Source organism: Protomyctophum parallelum (genome assembly GCF_964188405.1).
Source record: "Protomyctophum parallelum genome assembly, chromosome: 17".
NCBI classification, from domain to species: Eukaryota; Metazoa; Chordata; class Actinopteri; order Myctophiformes; family Myctophidae; genus Protomyctophum; species Protomyctophum parallelum.
Window position 1 is genome coordinate 34,400,328 of NC_139719.1, and position 14,090 is coordinate 34,414,417.

At 41.0% G+C, this 14,090-nt stretch overlaps 2 protein-coding genes across 4 annotated transcripts; one reads left to right on the forward strand and one right to left on the reverse strand.

The window, feature by feature from the left end:
- The first annotated feature begins 596 nt into the window (after nt 1–596).
- On the forward strand, nt 597–14,029 carry eif2ak1 (eukaryotic translation initiation factor 2-alpha kinase 1). Of its 3 annotated transcripts, none has more exons than XM_083787871.1 (15): nt 597–1,001; nt 2,882–3,055; nt 3,251–3,387; nt 4,418–4,461; nt 4,590–4,689; nt 5,525–5,605; nt 5,704–5,797; nt 5,904–5,952; nt 6,217–6,598; nt 7,319–7,427; nt 8,609–8,715; nt 12,202–12,316; nt 12,503–12,582; nt 12,725–12,958; nt 13,707–14,029. In XM_083787871.1, exons 1-15 carry the CDS (start codon nt 833–835, stop codon nt 13,830–13,832), a joined length of 2,001 nt encoding a protein of 666 aa, XP_083643997.1. In that variant the 5' UTR covers nt 597–832; the 3' UTR covers nt 13,833–14,029. The 3 variants fall into 3 exon arrangements, with proteins under 3 accessions (XP_083643997.1, XP_083643999.1, XP_083643998.1); XM_083787872.1 differs by lacking the exon at nt 597–1,001 and adding an exon at nt 2,500–2,657; XM_083787873.1 differs by lacking the exon at nt 13,707–14,029 and having other exon boundaries at nt 12,729–12,877.
- Nucleotides 8,722–11,638, reverse strand: LOC310874937 (ankyrin repeat domain-containing protein 61-like). Its single transcript, XM_083787874.1, has 5 exons — nt 11,237–11,638; nt 10,744–10,838; nt 10,415–10,586; nt 9,956–10,156; nt 8,722–9,486 (listed from the first exon to the last, which is right to left on the reverse strand). The coding sequence occupies exons 1-5, from the start codon at nt 11,429–11,431 to the stop codon at nt 8,833–8,835; spliced, it is 1,317 nt and encodes a 438-aa protein (XP_083644000.1). The 5' UTR covers nt 11,432–11,638; the 3' UTR covers nt 8,722–8,832.
- Nucleotides 14,030–14,090: the final 61 nt, after the last annotated feature.

The following is a 14,090-nucleotide window of genomic DNA, read 5'->3' on the forward strand; positions in this document are numbered from 1 at the left end:
ATATATAAAGTGTATAAGGAATATACTAAACAAATTCAACATTTAAACAAATAAAAATCCCCGGCGTAATATAATATTTATACATTGAAAAAAAAAAAACATTTATAGAAAATGTAAATTAATGTATCTATCGTTCAACTTTGTTTAAAGAATATTAAATCGCCCTAACCTCAGAAACTATGAATAAGAAAATACTGTTTCTTGAAAGAAACTTTACTAGCTGTTTTTGTTGAATGCTCAAAATAATAGACATTGCAGTGATTTCATCATCTGTCCCCCTGACCTACGCTGGCCAATGCGGAGTAGAGCGTTAGGGATTATCAATAATCAACTACACTGAGAAATCACATGTTGATATATTCCTTTTCCTATTATAGGTAAAATGTAAATGATATATATAATGGACACTGTACCACACGGTGCGAATTATTTATTTTATTACAAGTTAATATATAGTATATACTATATATTCGTTCGATATCCTTTCATGTACATGTTCATATTGTCAGACGGTGCCTCTACGTGTGTGTGTGTGTGTGTGTGTGTGTGTGTGTGTGTGTGTGTGTGTGTGTGTGTGTGTGTGTGTGTGTGTTGAATCATGGCGGCCGACACTTGATCCGCTGTACTTATCTGGGCATTGGCCAAACTGTAAGCTGTACTTTTACCGTTATTTATATCACAGAATATCGAATTATAGAAACGGGTGAGGCATGACCAATCCTGGATAAATTGTCGGGTCTGGAGGCTAGATATGTACGTATGTATCTCTTGGCGTTGTTAATAATTTTTTTAAATAACTCGCTCAACCGGCGTAACCACACAACGTACAGTAATGTACCGCTCCACCACCACAACAGCTGCAGCGTTCAGGTCAGAGGAATGTTCTAGTAGTGGTAGTAGTAACAACCTCTTTATTCACCGCAACTTTAAAACAAGACACGAGGCCAGTGTGTTCAGTTTGACAAGCGAAGAGGAACTGGAGGAGGAAGTCCAGTTTGACAGTAAGTACAGTACAGTATGTCACGTGTATAAAAGTAGTGTACAGTATAGCTTGTTGCTGTTTGGTGATTGACCCCTAGACTTCAATTCACGTCAACACTGGTGGGTGGAGTCATTCACAATATATCACCTTGACAGTAAATAGTAAATACATTCCGAAAATAGCAGATCAACAAGCTCACAAAGCCACATGCTGCCAAGGCCATGTGAGTGAGCATGTCGATTTGGGACACTGGTCGTGCATACAAGAATTTGCATGCAATTAGCAAACCCAGATTTAATTGTTTTCAAGAAATAGACCCTTTAACACTTAGACATGACAACACAAACATGCATGAGGTCGAAGTTGAAAAGCATAGTATGTAACTTTGCCCATGTCTGTTGCATTGACTTAAATTACCAAGAGTCATCAGCCTGGAGTAGTGTGGTGGTGGTGTTTACCTGCAGAAACACTTGTTTGTTTAATTGTTTGCCCAAACCTTCCTGTCTACCAACAGTGAAAACAGTAGAGGGCAAGGTGTTTCTGTACTAAATACTATGCCCTTTATTACTGTTGCAGTCTTCGTAAATATCAGTACTACTAGCTGCAGGAAATACACTTCCTGTCAGCTACACAAGCTGTTCCGATAGCAAGTAGCAACACAAATCTACTGACTATGTCTATTAATAGTAGACGAGGCCTATCAAGATTTAGAGGAGATTCTCAAAGGAGAATAGAACACTACTGTCTCTCAAAGCCTGAAAAAAGCAATAGCACTGTAGTTACACTAATGGTCAGTCTAAAGAATTAATAACTACAGTACTGCACTATTGTCTATCTATTGTATGCTCTGTCACTGAATTATTCTTCATGTGACCACCGCGCTCTGACTTTAGGTGCGTTACCGTTCAAAACATATCAAATAAATAACGGTAGTGAGTTGCACACACCAAGACTTCAGTTCAAAACATTTATCCACACTGATGAAGGCTGGATAGCCGAAACGTTTCAAAGATAAATGTTTTGAACTGAAGTCTTGGTGTGTGCGACATGCTCTGTCACTGGCAATAATTTAAAGTAACACAAAGCCCTGTATTCTGTCCTAGCTAAAATATCCACATCCTGGTTAACCTTAGTCACAGTGTCACTGATCAGAAAGGTCTTTACGTAATTTCTTCTACTGTCAATGGATGAATAAATCCTTGTGTAAACAATGTAGAACATGCACATCCCCACAGTTCTTTAAACAAGGTGCTGGACCCAAAAAACATCAACTGAAGAAAAAGGGAATGTGTGCTCTGTACACAATAAGTCCTTTCCTTGTGTGCCACATTGGCAATAATGATGAAATATGAGAGAGAGAGCACCAATATTAGAGGCTTGAGGGGCTAAAGTAGAAGTAGAACAGCCCCCTTTCCCCATTTCTGGCCCACTGCCCCGTCTGATTTCAGAGAAGGGTAGGTGGAGAGCGCCTGTGTGTGCACTGGCCTAGGCAGATAAGCATTACCACTGAGCACTCCCCTATATGCATAAACAAGATGCTAACATTCACTGCTGTAGATGTGAATTGGAGGATTGTATTCGATATTGCTCTGGGTTCTATTCTATTGCAAAAACAAACAAATGGACCTGTGTGAAAAACACATTGTTGAAATGATAGTAAGAGCTATTGTTAAAGGTAAGTTAGCTTTTCCTAGATTATATCATTTTCATAATCATAACATTAACACTTTGTTGATTGTTTTGCTAAAGGGTTGGGTGCTGTAAATTAAAATGTCATGATCAGAATTGTATTTTAAAAAGTAGGAAACAAAAATGAAACGGCACAATACATAATTATCTTTGACTTCACCAACATGTTTGCCTTGCCTTGTCCTGATATTCTCCTATTTGTGCTTTCAGCTACTGACACTGATGACAACTGTGAGGTTCTGATGACTGGAAGTGGGAAGCAATACCCTACCATTCAAGAATTTGCTTCGGCGATTCCCAACCAGCTTCTCCTGGGTTCTCTGCTAGAGCACCTGTGTGTTGTCTATGAGAGAGACCCAGCGCGCTCACACATGCTGTTCAAAGGTAACCCCCCTCCCCCGATGGACAGAAATTATCCTTATTCTTATATGTTGTTGTGTTGGTTGGTTGGTTGTCACAGTACATACAAAGAGCAGTCTCTTATTTTCTAGTAGCAGTTCCATCCTGTTGTTTTCTTATTTATTTAATGAGCATTTATGTTATTTTTGTGCCCTCACCCCTCTCCTCTCTATTGAACAGCCATTGGTCAACGTTTAGCTGCCATGAACCTCATCTCCCCTCTGGCCATCAGCGATGAGTTCAGCACCATCAGACTTCAACACAACAGGGCCTTCACTGAGCTGCTGCATGCAGCCAGCTCCTCACTATTGACACAGGTAACTGGAGCCATAACTTAGGAAGACATTGACAAAGATATCCTACCATCATAACAGTTTTAGGCTAACCTTTCAAATAACATAACCTTATCAGTTGGACTGAATTGCATCAAGGTTCAAGGTTATTTATTATATGTCTCTCGAGGAAGAAATTTGTCTTAGACAAAGGGCCTGCATGCAAGCGTAGCCCTTATGTCCATATCGCCGCCGTGCAGTGCCAAATACATCTTTCTTGAAATCAAAGAAAAAAAAAGAAAACAGAGGTGGGGGGAGAATATACTGGGAGAATATACTGCTATTATGTATTACCAAATGTCCTCATCAACAAAACAAAGCAATTATTTTATTCAGGAAGTTATATTGCCATTTTCTAGTAATATAGTTTGCACGGTTTTGCACAAAAAAGTCTCCTGGAGTAGTAGTAGTATGATGGCTGCAGGCAGTATCAACTTATCATTCAAGTTTTCTCCTTACTGTATTTGGCTAATTTTGGGTGAGTGCTTACTGTATGTAGAAATCTGGCATGGGTGATAGCGGAAAGAGGGCGTTTGGGTGAGATAGAGTGAGTTATCAAATATCAAGTGACCGCCTCCCATCATCACAGATGTTTCATTGATGCCATTGCGTCTAGAATAGTCAACACTGACAACAGTAAAAAGTTTGTCGTCAAATCACTAATGTTCATCCCCACACACTGTGTTCTCAGTGCTCACCTGCACCTGCACTAATTTATACTTTATTGCATGATGGTAAAATCTTCTGTAAACATAAGCTAGAAATGATTTTAGGGTTGTTATCCTTTTAGCATTGCATTAGGTTTTGTAACTGTATCCCAATCCCAAATGAGGTGATAAAAGTATTCAATCAATAAACAATGGTGTCGCTATTTTTATTCCAATTCAATCAATGGTTTGCCTATTGTTATTCCAATTTATTTAGCTTTCCCGGTCGTATGCTGTCAGAACAGAAGTTCTCAGAACTTACTTCTGTAGTATAGATGCAATGCTCATCTTACTCTCATGTCTCTTAGGATCCACAGCTTCTTGGCACAGATACTCAGGAGCTTACTGTACGGTAAGTACTAGCATTATTTGTTGTTTATTTTCTTTTTTACTGATTGATCTAGCTGTAGTGGTAAGGAAGATACCACTAACGTATATGAGATACCAGGTCTATGAGATATTCTTTTCTATTTCCCACAGACCCAAGGAGGGACTATTCGAAGCACAGACATCGCGATATCTCAATGAGTTTGAAGAGATATGTAGACTTGGGAAAGGATCCTATGGCAAGGTTTTTAAGGTAGTTCATCCACTCCACTTAATTATGTCCACCTGTGCAAGTGCTGAAGATTCTGCCACTGGGCTAATTAGATCACACCTGCTATGGATATTCAGGCAATACCACTTGTCAACCAAGAATAAGACCTTTATTGATCCCACAGGGGAAATTCAGTTGCAAAAGGCAGCGGTGCACAGCAGTTAAGATACAGTTACGGCCTATGGTAAGATAAGTATTGTAGATGGGACCAACAGTGGTCCTACCTGATCACAGGAGGATATCAATATCAGAGCAGGCAGACCAAATTCAACCACTGCAGTGCACATGGATTAAAGTTCTCAGTCGCCACGACTGATTTAAATCATTTGGATTCCATAGAAGCCAGAGTGTGTCTTCTGTGAAAGCATGCTGCGCACCTGAAATAGCAGATCTACAAGCTCACAACAAATTGCAGCACGAGTGCGCGACGTGTTGTGAGCTTAAATTGGCTATTTTCGGTCATTAGTTATTTTAAGATGAAAGAATGATTGAAGTGATCAAATTAGCAATAGAATACAAATACAAGTTTAGAAGCATCATCAAGAAACATGAATTGTCTCAGAAATGTCAGCTGGTCGGCCTAAAACTTAATTACATTTTCATTTTGAGATTATATTTTGCTTTATTCCATGCACTGTAGTTGTGCTAGTTATTGTATTAACATGTTATACTACATAATATTTTATTGACCCAAACAAAAGGTATGGATTGCAGCTAACTCTGGCAAGAGTTGTGCGCGCCAACTCCTTCATTTTGTATCCAACACTAAAATGAATTACATTTTTTACATTTTAGTACTGTCTGTTTATTTTTCTAGGTTGCAAATAAGCTGGATGGCCAGAATTATGCTGTGAAGAAAATTCTCATTAAGAGTGTGTCCAGGCAGGACTGCATGAAGGTGGGATACTTGCTAAATTAACGTGGATGTGAGTGTCAGGTAATACTTAAAATGCAAACGTCTACAGTGAATTATACATGTCTCTATCTTGACTGCAGGTCCTCAGGGAGGTTAAGGTATTGTCCAGTTTACAGCATGTGAATGTGGTAGGCTATCACACAGCCTGGATGGAGCATGTTCAGCCGGCATTATGTGAGTTGCATCCTGCTTCCGTTTATACATTTCTTGTAGAAATGTGTGATTATATGGTGCACTAAATTAAAAATAAGTTTTAATTTGTGAACTGTTTCTGTTTCAGCCTCTCAGCCTGTCCTGCCATCACTGAAATCACCTGCAACGCAAGCAGGGTAAGATGACAAAAATAATAATAATGACAACAACAATTCTTATTATTAATATTGTAATAATAATTCAAGGGCAGCAGCTAGGAGTTAAGTGTCTTGCTCAGGGACACTTTGACATGTAGGTCTGGGCCAGGACATGAACTGGGGACCTTCTGATTCCTAGAGCCCTTCTCACCACTCAGCTACGGCCGGCCTGTACCTACAGTAAGTTTAAGTTTAAATAACGTTTGACTAACGTGTGACTTGATGTTCATCTTATCTTCATAGAACTGATGAAAGCCATGACAGCAGTGGCTCTGGTTCCTCGATAGTCTTCCAAAACTCCAGTCACTGTGAGCCGGACTCAGCTATAGCCGGCAATGGAACAGCAACAGAAACAGAAATAGTTTCAAACCCGGATCAGGGGAAGGTGCTGTATCCCCAAACGATGCGATGCATCCCAGAGCACTTCGTCCCCTGTGTGTTCCTGGGTGAGCGGCAGCATAGACCAGTGACTCCCTCTGCCTGTCCCGCAGTGGTCTGGGATGACTCAGACCCGTCGGAGGAGGACTCCAGCAAGAAGAGAGCGGAGCTGAACAACAACTCCCTCATTGGCATGGAGGGTCAGCAATGGCTGGATAAACATGCAGCTAGAAGGTCTTTCAGTGAGGTATGCAATCCACTACACAGTAAAATACTTGGTGGTAATTTAACACATAACATATGCTATTGTCCATATGCATGGTGGTTTATCACTGAAGTACAACAGAATACTAAAATAAATAAATATGAAATATATTGTACTATATTGTATAATGCTCCCCAAATTGACCAAAACAGCTACAAAAGTACAGTAACATAGGTTGCTTTCCTTTGTGCCATTTTAATACAGCAATGTACCGGACAGAGTCATTTCTTCTACTACGGCATTTCCGGGTTTTGCCTGCGCCGATCTGGTTGGATTAATTTTATTTAATGACTAAAATAGTACATTTTAGAGAAGCTGGGGACCTGAGATGCTTCCCATCTTCGAGAATAGACTTTTACCAAGGTCTAGCAGGCTTTGTGTCGGTGAGTAGTTACGTCGTTTTGTTTATTTTCGGGGAAATGTAAACCCTCGCACGCAGTAGGAAAAGCTGCTAGTGAGCAGTGGATGGGAGTCCGGCAGGGCGTCAGTGACAGAGTAAGCACTGGACCAGGGATAGGTAGACCCGGGTTTGAATCTCGGATAGGACATAAAGGAGAGTACAGATTTAAATTGCCATGCATATTATTGGTTGTTGTTGTTGTTTTCATGTGTGCAGGTACTAAATCTATATTGGTTAATATTGTGTTATGTGTGTAGGTATTTTAAATTCCACCCATGTTATTCGTTGTGTCATGTGTTCAGGTCCAGTTCCATCTGATGCTCTACATCCAGATGCAGCTGTGTGAGCACTCACTGAAAGACTGGATCTCACAGAGGAACGCCAAGTGCACAGACGAGCTCGCCTCTAGATGTAATTATTCTGATGCAACTCAGTAACGCATGCAGTCACAGAGCAGGGTTAAACTAAATATTTTCTTTACTTAAAAAAGAATAGAATTGGATAATACACATTTGTGTAACAGAAGTGCTGTCTTAATCTCTAGCTGTACTCAAATTACAAAGCACGCCTAAGCCATGCTGAATCATCACTTAAAGAATATCACCCTGCCAAATAGAAATATCAACACACACTTCAGATAAGATAATAGATTGGTCAAGTGAAACGCATGAGAGGGAAAGGGAAGATAAGGTTCAAGCTCTAAACCAAGATAAGAAAATAAATATAAAGATCATCAGATAATAATGAGTTTAGATTCTGGTTCTAGATATACCGAGCAGATACAGTGTGCGGGTGTATTTTCATTCCTTTCATTGATGTCCACTGGCCTACGCACCTGTGCATACGCCTGATTTCTAGGTGTGCGAAAGCTTTTTCCTACAGGTACTAGATATCTGCAAAGAATGCAGTATCTTTCTTTCTTTTACAGTGATTATGTCATTGAATCAGTATAAACATTTTCAGCAGATTTTGATTTAGTCCTAGTCTTTTGAATAACACACCAATTAGTCTTAGTCCTATTTTGTCTTCAGAAATTGTCGTAGTCTAGTCTTAGTCGACTAAATATCAAAAACCTTAAACCTTAACCACACCGAAGAGTCACCATGCAACTCCTTCGGTCCAAACGGTTGCAAGGAGTTAACGCTAAAACCGTCTTGACCCTTTGGTGTGGTTTGGGCCATTGAATTCCATGCGTTGAATCACTAGGGTCAACGTGCAACATATCACAACACTAAAACCTGGCAGTGTGCCTTTGCTGCATGTCACCCCCCCCCCCCATCTCTCTCCCCATTTCCTGTCAGCCTACTGTCTATTATCCCTCTATAAAAAATATAAAATATAGGCAAAAGCCACAAAAAACATTTAAACAAAAGTGCTAGTTTTTGTCATGAAATGTATAGCTTCAGATTGAGTGTATTGTTCAAAAAACACTGCACAGCTTTTTTTGTTGGTAACCATATTGTATAATCGTGATGCTGTGATGTTTAATGGAACACATTCCTATCTGCATCACTGCCATGGCAATAACAACAGTATTAAGAACATCCCTGGAGTGTTTAATTGTGGGATTAACCTGTTGTGTTTATTTTCAGGTCCCTATGGAGGTGTGGACCCAGAGCACACTCTCGGCCTTCTGAGGAAAATCCTGGAAGGGGTTGAATACATTCACTCCAGGGGGATCATGCATAGAGACTTGAAGGTAACGTGCTTCCGCATGTCGGGTGAATTTAATGTGACCTGGCTGTGAAGCATCACACATTATATTTACAAATTACAATACATACATATTGATGTCATCGTCTGTGGACAGTCAACTTCAGGTTGACGCAACGTATTGAGGTCTAGGCAGAGGACTGCCAAAGAAGTTACCGGTATTGAAAGTATTGGCACCCTCTGTCATAAAAGTGATGTGCTTAGTTTCCCAGCAGCTGAAGACAAAGTCATAGACTCTCTTGGGCAGGATTCTTCTCAGCTCCTCACTCTTGCCCCCGCTGTCCATTAGATAGATGTGATTCCTGCATGTGTCTTGGAGGGTCCTGGGCTGCCGAGTCATGCTTAGCAGCTGGTCTCTTTGCTTTGAGAACTGCGGCTGTCTCAGGGCATATGGCAGCCGCCGGTCTCGGTTGTAGAAAGTGAGCGGGGCCGTCAGGCCCAGGAGCTTTGCCAGCAGAGAGCCGTTCCTCACGTTTGGGGTGTGGTCCAGGAACAGATACAGGCAGCTCTCCCCCGCTGCGGTCAGTCTGTTGACATCAGCGCCGTGCCTCAGCAGTAGGTCCACCATCTCCTCATTGGCCCAGCCGCAGGCCTCCTGCAACGCTGTCCTGCCAGCCTTGTTCACCGCGTCAACCACACCGCCCTGCTTCACGAGCTCAGAGATGCAGCTCGTGTCGTCATCCAGCGTCCTGGTGCTCCGTGTGGTCGCCGCCATGACAGCTAAGTGTAGCGGGGTGTTGCCCGACGATGTCACAACCTTTAAAAAAAATCATGGTGTTAATGTAATACAAAGAATGTAATAAGATATGAAACAGAATTTCCAAAAAATTGTTAACCACATGAACCCTTACGTCCCTATTCTGGGCATGTGATCAAATGTGATCATTCAGCGAAAATAGCCAAATCTATAAGCTCACAAAGCATTGTCTTGCATTGTGGGTTTGTAGATGGGCTATTTGGGCATAGAGGGTAAAAGCTGGGCGCCTAGTATGGACCCCTAGGGGGCAAATGAGGAAGCTAATCAAAGATGCTCAAGTCACAGTTTAATCCAGATGAGAAAGATAAAGCTGAAATGTAACTACTATGCATTACTGTATGTTTATTGCGCACACACTATTGCGTACACCCTGCAAAGTTACAATTCTGAAGCACTTAATTTTCACAGAACTCGATATCCAAACACACTGTAATAAATACAAACAAAGGTTGAAGGATGTGACACTAACCGCGTGAACGTCTGCTTGGAGCCTGATCAGGCTGGTTATAATGTCTCTGCAGAGGGTCCCAGAGGCCATGTGCAGGGCCGTCATCCCAGCGCTGTCCACTGCGTTGATCTCAACACCGTAGCTGGCCAGGATGTGGATGGCAGGCAGAGCTGCATATTTCACAGCCAGGTGGAGAGCTGTCTCGTGGCGCTGGCTCTTCACCTAAAATAAGATCACATCCGACAGGAAGATTAGACAAAGTACTGACGGAGGTTGATGATGAAACTTGCATAGATTTTGACAGTGTTTGCCTATATTGCCTTATTTAATCTCTTGGATGCCAGCTTTGGAATAGTGCTATTAAATTCTTAAAAAGCTACATTTTAAGGCTGTGTCTGGTGGTCAGAGCCTCTGTCTCATAATAAGAGGAGGGGCTGGTCTTCGCTCCCTTCATCCAGTAGAAGACTTTATGAAACTTACCTCCGCATTAACGTCGACCCCATGGTCACAGAGGATGCGGAGGCAGGCCTCAGACCGCAGCTCAATGCTGTTCACAGCAGCCTGGAACCTGGAGGATGACTTGGGACAGGCGTTTTGGATACACGGCCAACTGATAATCGCCAGGTGCAGGGCATTACGTCCGTAATTGTCCCTGTGAATGGTAGAGAGATACAGTAAGATGGTTGAAACCTATGTAGAAGTATCAGTGAAAAAATATATACTCAATCATTTAGCTGGAATAAAGCCAGTGAAATGTGTGTTGGCTACTTTAAATACTTTGTGTGAATCCATGTGTGTGCTATAGCCACCTCAATTCGGGATCCGCCCCAGCTGACAGGAGGGACTTAATGCTCTTTACTCTTCTGTAACATGCAGCCAAATGAAGGGGAAGGATAGATGGCCCCTGAGGCAATGCAAGGCAAGACAAGACAGGTTGGAGGAAGGTAGTCAAATATTCAGAATATGTGTTTAACAGGAATAGAAAAACTGTTTGTTTGGCTCATGATGAAAATTCTTATTATATTGTATATTATTTCAAATGTAAAATAGTTTTCTTAGACCCCACTTCCTCACCTTATAAGAAACATTTGATGAAATATGAACAGTCAGCTTTCATGTACAGTATATCTATTCTATAGTTTGATATCTTGCAACCGATATAGGCGATATAGGTACTTTAATCCTGTTGACACTAGTGTCAACAAGATTAAAGTGTGAAACAGGATGTGAACAGGATATTTCAGATGTGAAATACTCTTTTCAATAACACTATTTACAAGAACCAGAACACATTTCCCTTACCTTATGGATTACTTGAACGGCTCCCCTGCATCTTGTTTTTACGATAGAATTACTCCCATGCTTTTTTGATATGCTGTCAATGCGTCCAAGATCTTCTTCCATAATTGCTACGTAGAAATCATTGTCATAACATTGAATATGAGATTCTTGGTCCTCACTGTCGTCCAACATGATACTCATTGCAGATCCTCCCATGTATCCTCTGCATGCTATGCAGACGTTAACTGTGGTGTCAAAAGCTGGTCCTACTGGTTTAGAACATAATTTACTGACATGAGTGGCAGTTGCATGCAAGAGGAAATGAAGAAATATACGCCACAGCTCAACCTGTTTTGGGTATTTGGTGGTTTGCGGAACTTTACAACTTTATCATTGGGGTCACTTTGTCAATGTAATGCTCAACTGTGACATTGTGACACTGTGACATGTGACACAACACTCTTTCTGTTACAGCTGATACATTTCCTCACTGCGTTGGGGGCGAATTATGGGAACTGATAAGATGAACTAGTGGTTTTGAGGGGCTGCTTGAGGAAGCTGAATTTAGACAGTAGTAACTGCTTTTGAGAAAATATGTAATTACCGGTAGTAGATGTTTACTAACCTGTTTCTGGAGTGCTGGACAATGCCTTAAACATTTCCCAATTTCCCAACAAGTTGTACATTATGGAAACTTTTTTTACCATTCTCCATTTCTCAGAAGTAAAAGTAATCTGAGATGGTTTAAAATCTTAGAATTGTTGTTTTTGTGTAAATAAGTATGGAATGGAAGGAGTATGGAATATTGTGAGCTCACGTGCATCACCTACACAGCAAATGCAAATAAGGTGCTCCATGTTATGTACCTACACAGCAAATGCAAATAAGGTGCTCCATGTCATGAATGTCGTGAATAAATGTATTTCATGTTTATACTTCATCATGTATCATGTATATACTGTATTTTGTTTTTGTCATTTTCACAGCCTAGGAACATTTTCCTTCATGGACATGACTTCCATGTTAGGATAGGAGACTTTGGCCTGGCCTGCAGGGATATAATAGTAGATGAATCGTTGCCTTCTTCCCTGCATAACACTGGTATGAAAAAGTAGTTATATCCTATCTTTACTCTACTTGTAAATTGCCTCCGTAAATGCTACTGTGACTTGTGACAGTTGTACCCAAATGTATCTCCTGAAATCACCACTAGATGGTGCCACCCGCATTTGTTTCACTGTTCTTTCTGTTCAGTGTTCACTGTTCTTGATATTTATCATTTTCCAGGTTCTTCACACACTACAGGTGTTGGAACATTTGTGTATGCTGCTCCTGAACAACTACAGGGCACCCATTATGATTCCAAAGTAAATATACGAGACACCATTTATTTTTAAATACCACCATAATTGACAGAACTGTAATCTCATCTGTACCGTCTTCCTAACAGTTAATTATATGAAACTGTATTGAGTCTTTGCTTTACAGTGGTTCATGTTGTTCTTCCAGTCAGATATGTACAGCATAGGAGTGGTAGCCCTTGAGCTTTTCCAGCCCTTTGGCACAGAGATGGAACGAGTACGGACCCTCGAGAATCTCAGAGAAGGGAAGATCCCAGATGCCTTCTGTCAGCGATGGCCAGTCCTGGCCAAGCACGTCACAAAGCTCACGAGCAAAGACCCCCGTGTCCGCCCCGATGCCACCCAACTCCTATGCAGTGAACTCTTCAGCAGTAAAGACATGGTATGGATCGATTGGATACCCTTTCTATAATATGGTTTAGTTAGAGTATCTTTCAGTCAATGTGATTGCGTAAACTTATTTATGATGACTTTTCAATAAATGCCCTTCTGAATTAATATGTAACATACTCTCCCAAAGCTATGCACAAGTAAAAAAAGAAAAATAACATTGTAGTGATTTTGTGTAAACACAAAACAATAATAATGCATAGGGCCTTCTTAGTCTAAATTCCCTTCTAGCGGAACTGTAAATTGGTCGAACGACTGCTAGAGGAAAAGCCATGGGGTCACCAAAATGAGTAGTGTTCATCCTAGTTTAGTGCATCAAGTTTCATGGCAATCTGCTTGTCCATTAGAATAGGAGGTATCTGAGGGTGGCAATAGAGAAAAGGCCATTGGTTCACAAAAATCGGTTGGGCCGCCCTTCAGTGAGCATGCATGCATTCAGCGAGTATCTTGGCAACACGGATCTATCACAATGTAAAAATGGAATCAACAGCATGGCTCCTATGTGGATCTCGGACTTATGATCTATGACGTACTGTCAGAGCCCCTTTGTAGAATAAAAGTTAAATAATTTATTTATTAAGTATAAATCCTATTTGAAAACAAAATATGTAGAGGTACTTCTGTGGCTTGGTGCTGATCGCGGTCCAGCAGCTTTCCATATTTACTCCTGACACACACAGACCCTCTTCTATGGCTAGACTCCTGCAGAGCCATGCCGTAAAAAATGTCTTCTCCTACAGGTTATCCATGGCTTGCAGAGGAGGGTGGAGGAACAGCAGGATGAGCTCATTCAACTCCGGAGACAGATCAGTGAGCTTCAGACTCAGAGTTCACAAAATAACGTTGAAAGCTCGGATAGCACCTGACCATAATGTCAACCACTTGAGAGACTATCAAAACCCTGCATTATTTAAACTCTGTACCTTGTCAGAATCGTATGACTTGGTGCAAGTTGTTGAATGTGTGTCTGAGTGTATATGTGTGTGTTCTCTATACCTGGAAGGAATGTGGCTGTACAGATTTCTAACTTTAATAACTACAATAAAACATATTTATCTGGTTATTTGACCAAACATCCACTTGTGGAATTTATAAAGCTTGTCATATGCCATTTGTAAAGTGTG